The sequence below is a fragment of the Salmo salar genome, chromosome 24 (assembly GCF_965601325.2).
Source record: "Salmo salar chromosome 24, fSalSal1, whole genome shotgun sequence".
NCBI classification, from domain to species: Eukaryota; Metazoa; Chordata; class Actinopteri; order Salmoniformes; family Salmonidae; genus Salmo; species Salmo salar.
In genome coordinates, this window is record NC_138314.1 from 28688771 (window position 1) to 28694118 (window position 5348).

At 42.7% G+C, this 5348-nt stretch overlaps 1 protein-coding gene across 3 annotated transcripts; it reads left to right on the plus strand.

Moving 5' to 3' along the window:
• The first annotated feature begins 434 nt into the window (after window positions 1–434).
• zbtb26 (zinc finger and BTB domain containing 26) lies at window positions 435–4983 on the plus strand. Of its 3 annotated transcripts, none has more exons than XM_014171572.3 (3): window positions 436–594; window positions 1390–1557; window positions 1765–4983. In XM_014171572.3, exons 2-3 carry the CDS (start codon window positions 1417–1419, stop codon window positions 2977–2979), a joined length of 1356 nt encoding a protein of 451 aa, XP_014027047.1. In that variant the 5' UTR covers window positions 436–594; window positions 1390–1416; the 3' UTR covers window positions 2980–4983. The 3 variants fall into 3 exon arrangements, with proteins under 3 accessions (XP_014027046.1, XP_014027047.1, XP_014027048.1); XM_014171573.3 differs by having other exon boundaries at window positions 458–483; XM_014171571.3 differs by having other exon boundaries at window positions 435–1557.
• Window positions 4984–5348: the final 365 nt, after the last annotated feature.

The following is a 5348-nucleotide window of genomic DNA, read 5'->3' on the forward strand; positions in this document are numbered from 1 at the left end:
AGTACAAATAAACATAACTTGCCATCTACTGCTATCAAAACTTCATGACCTTTGATCCCCTGAATTTTTAAAGACAGTGACCAACGATGTACATCAATTTGACAAAAGTGATTCGCTCGAACGCGCCCATTGACTTCTTTAACACCGGTCTGCCGTGTCTGCTTCGCAAGCGTCCCCGGAAGTCTCGCGATGTTGGGTCTCTGGGTTTAGAACCTCTGTGGCGCTGCCCCTCCTCACTGGTTTCCACTAGTTACCACAGCCACAAAGGGAAATTTGGCTATTATCGTAAAAATGTATAAAAATAAATATGTGCTTCTTGGTCGTAATTTAAGGTTAGGATTTGGCATAAGGTTAGCAGTGTGGTTAAGGTTAGGGTTAGCTTTAAAAACTAATTTAGGATAATAAACGGTAGAAATAGGCGGGGTTTATGACTTTATGGCTGTAGGATCTAGTGACGAACCTCCTTGCTAGCACTTCCGCACTGTAGGCAAACTGCAATCTTTTCAAGACGATTCTAGATTGAAAAGTAGATTAATGTAAAGTGATTTTACCGAGTTTTCGAGGCGTGATTTTCCTATTGACAATAGACGATAGGTGAATGTTTTCTCTAGCGCTGAAGTGTAGTAATGCTGTTGTCTTTACATTCGGGACACTGGTAAAATATGGCCACTGTTTTAGAGCCGTATCTAGATTCCCGTGATGAAGAGAAAGAACGCCGAGTAGACATAATATGCTTTTGCTTGATCGTTTCACTAAAACAATGAATGACGCCTAGCTGTGTTTCTGTTTGATACAAATGGAGTGACATCCTTTTTTCTGAATATTTATCTAACATCAGTTTGTCTTCTGACCATTAGGCTCCGCGTTTGCTGTCAACTATGTCTCCGCACCGTAGCATAATAATAGGCCTAAGAATAATAATCCTATATTATCAATTGAGATTGTTTTGCGTCTTGATATGTTTCAGTTTTCATATTGATCTCTTATAATATCAGCATTATTGATTGTTCAAAGATTTATTTGATAATAAGAACTAATATATTATGTCATGATTTTCTATTTGGGTATGATACACTTCACATTACACTAATAGTCATTGCTCAGAAACATAAATTAATGTTGCACTCTCATATCATCATGCTTGACCCTTATAATGTAGTTTGAGCCTTTGTGATGTCTTATAAGCCTTTATAATGACATATTATGTCTGTATCTAGGACATTTTCAACTGCCTCAAGCTGGCTGTTATTAAATCAGGATAATTCTGATAATACTACCTCATAAAGGGATCATATTCTTATAAAAAGTCTTAAAATGCATTTTAACCACATGATATTCCATATACCTGTTATAAAATGCATTGCCACTGTGTTTTCTCTCTCCCACCAGGCCTGCAGGCAGCTGCAGGAAGCCACCATGTCCATGGCCCAGCAGCAGAACCAGGTGATCCTCCAGTTCCGCTTCGGAACCTTTGGAGACTCTATGCTGCAGAAGATGAACCTGCTTCGCCGCCAGACCCGCTTCTGTGATGTCACCGTGCGCATCAATGACCTGGAGGTACACATCTATCAACCACCTGTGTTTTTGCACTTATTATAAGCATTCTCTGCTGCTTATATTATAAGCATTTTCTGTTTACCAAGTTTTTATATATTTTGTATCTTCTTTTTATCATTATTTTATTAGGCACATCACCATGAGGTGCAGTCTCTGTATGAATTGTGCTATACATTTTATTACATTTTTTATAAATATTATTATTAGGTCCCCGGTCACAAGGTGGTGTTGGCTGCCGGTTCTCCCTTCCTCCGGGACCAGTTCTTCCTTCAGGACTCGTCCACAAGGGAGGTTCAGATCTCCATGACCCAGGAGGCAGAGGTGGGCCAGCGGCTGCTGCTGTCCTGCTACACAGGCACCCTGGAGCTGCCTGAGCTGGAGCTGGTCAACTACCTAACTGTGGCCAGCTTCCTCCAGATGGGCCACGTGGTGGAGCAGTGCACCCAGGCCCTCAAGAAGTTCATCCAGCCACGACACTGCCAAGTGAAACAGCAGCCTCAGGAGGAGGAAGGAGATGGAGAGACTCTCAGAGCCTCTCCCACCCAGAAAATACAGGAGTTGCCCCATGCCCAGGTAATAAATCGTGAGGAGGAGGAGGATGATGAAGATGATGATGTGATAATTCAGCCGATGACCCCGACCCAGAGGCGAGACAGGGGTGAGGGCGAGGAGAGCCCCATCACCATCGTAAAGGTGGAGGCCGTTTGTGAGCGGGTGTCGGAGATGTCTGAACGCTCCTCTGCCTCCATTGCAGGGTGCTTCCACACCAGCCCCCCATCGTCATTACACTCCCCTGAGCCCCAGCACTCCCTAATCAACTCAACCGTGGACACCCGGGCTGGTGAGATGACCATACCACATATGCCAGGATACCCGCTCAGCCCCCCCCCACTACCCACCTCAGCCACAGGGAGACCTAATCTGGGGGGGCACCTACGAAACTCAGACAAATCTCTTCAGTGGTACCACCAGTGCCCAAAGTGTGCCCGTGTGTTCCGCCAGCTAGAGAACTACGCCAACCACCTCAAGATGCACAAGCTGTTCATGTGCCTGCTGTGTGGAAAGACGTTCACCCAGAAGGGTAACCTGCACCGGCACATGCGGGTCCACGCTGGCATCAAGCCCTTTCAATGCAACATATGTGGCAAGACCTTCACTCAGAAATGCTCTCTCCTGGACCACCAGAACTTACACAGTGGAGACAAGCCCCATCGCTGTAACTACTGCGACATGGTGTTCGCACACAAGCCCGTGCTCCGCAAACATCTCAAACAAATCCACGGCAAGAACAGCTTTGACAACGCCAACGAGCGGAGTCTACTACATGACGGGGTTCTTGATTTTGAGTACGGGCGTCTGCAGGACTGTAGCATGGACAATAGCATGGACAATAAGCCTGTTGTTATGGATGATTCTCTTTAGTGCTGTATCACGTTTCATTTCTGCTGAGTCATAAAGGAATAGCTGCGTAGTAGTGTTAGCTGAATTGTAAACCGAATCGTACGGTACTTGAAGGTACAACACTGAATATTAGAATAAAAGTTACTGTAGACGTGTATACAGTATGTGTTCATATTTTATAACAATGTTCATTTAGTGAATGAGTTAACATGATATTTAAAAAGCTGCCCTGATTGTGTGGTGTCATTTTTGTAATACATGTAAATGCATATTTTATTTATGAATAGACAACAGAATGTGAATCTGTTAGATTTCTTATCAGATTAAAATAGCAAGCTTTAAAGATGTGTAATGCTGACATTTCTGTTAAGTCACAACAAGTGTTCTTAAGTGAAATGAGTGCCAAAAATATTACTGACATGATTTGTCCTCAGGAGGATTGTTTTGGCTAAAGGTAGCCCACAGTAGGACCAAAGTGATGATAGTGTGTCTTTAAAACATAATATGTTATTATTGTCGATTAAGCCTGTTTTGGAAATGGGTAGACAATAAATGCTTGTATCTTGTATGAGGATGTGACATGGGTGAGAATGATGAGGATGTTGTGTTTCTACCATATCAGAGGAGCAGACACCCAACAGGAAAACAAAGCGTCCCACATTACTTTGTGACACTAAAAGCTGATCTATTTGCAATGTTATTAGATTGGTAGGTACAGGTTAATTACAGTGTGTGTACACATTGGTACGTAGTATGGGCGGTTTGGGCCCAACTGTCAATTAGAATTTATTTGCAAATCTTATTGATAGCCTACAAAGTCCAAACATCTATAGTTGTAAGTACTATGCAACAATGTGTATCTACACTGTAATTACACTGTACCTGTCAATGTAACCACCATGTAAATACTAGTATATTTTTTTTTCAGCACTATGGACCCAATCAAGTTACTGTAGTCAGCCTGTAACCCCAAAAGCATTACTATGCTTCCTACAGCAGATGGAGCCGTTGTATACCATGTAATCTCAACATGATGCGCTGTCTTTTGTATTCTCTGAGAACACTACATGTAGTTGCCCATTGTTGTGGTTGTATTACTGATGTTACAGTACTGTAATTCAAGATTGTAAGAGGATTTACATTGATGACCATTCCCCATGCCACAGCATCAGGGTTATTATAATGTAGTAAATTAATGTTTACACTAGTCTTTTTATCTGCTCCATTTAGATATCAATATCCTATTGTACTTCATACCATGCCTTATGAATAGATGTATTCACTGTCACACTGATCTCTGTTTTATTTACATAGATATCAAATTAAGGGGCCACGTCAGTTGATTGACTACTTGACTGGTTACAAGTAACCTACAGACAGTTCTATATGCACATTGAGTGCAGTCTAGCCTGCACAGATTACAAGATCATTATACTGTATCATATTGATGGCATTTCTGAGAAGGTAAACACATCACCAGGGATTACAAATATCTACAAATCTGAGCAGGCCTGCACAGAGTATGTCTGTAAATCTGGAATACGCCCTCTCTGTGTGTGTGTGTGTGCAGGTGCGGTGGTGCATGGACGCATGGTCTGTGGGGCAGCTGGCATGTCTTCCTGCGCCTAGCCCAATCACTCAGGCAGACAGGATCTGCTTGACTGAAACTCTGCAGCTTCGCTGTGCAGCCAGTCACAATCCTGACTCTTGGCTCACTCACAATTACTGTAGTTAGCTCACATGGCCAACTGGGTGTGCTCATTGTTGTTAACTCTCCTCCCGCTCCGGCGCTCAACGTCACCGGTCTACTATCCACCGGTTCTGGCAACCCATCTTTACGCACACCTGGCAACCATCATTACGCACACCTGCACAGTCACACCTGGACTTCATCACTACCTTCATTACTTACTATTTATCTAGCACTGTTTTGTCAATCATCAAGTAGTATTGTTTGTGTGAGACACTTCTCTTGTTTTGTATCATTCCATGTTCGTTATCATTAAACTCACTAACTGCACCTGCTTCCTGACTTCCTGTGTCTATGTTACAATTGTTCTGTGGAATATGTCACTTAGACGTTGTCACTGTCTATGTTCTGTTGGTACAGATATTGCCTGTTTTGTATATGTTAAACCATTATTAAACCAACTCTCTCTCTGTGTGTGTGTGTGTGTGTGTGTGTGTGTGTGTGTGTGTGTGTGTGTGTGTGTGTGTGTGTGTGTGTGTGTGTGTGTGTGTGTGTGTGTGTGTGTGTGTGTGTGTGTGTGTGTGAATACATTAAGCAGTAGCTACAAGAGTTAATCTTTGAATTGCTTAATTCAGTAAACTGAAACGCTCTGTGTTTACATTAATGAGTTTCTCAAAAGTTTTGCTAATTGTGGGCAGCA

What these genes read in the sequence shown, in the direction of transcription:
- zbtb26 (XM_014171571.3), top strand. Translation starts at nt 1,315, where the DNA reads ATGCATTTTAACCACATGATATTCCATATACCTGTTATAAAATGCATT. An exon ending in TGCGCATCAATGACCTGGAG is followed by an intron (nt 1,558 to 1,764) that starts GTACACATCTAT and finishes TATTATTATTAG; the next exon opens with GTCCCCGGTCACAAGGTGGT.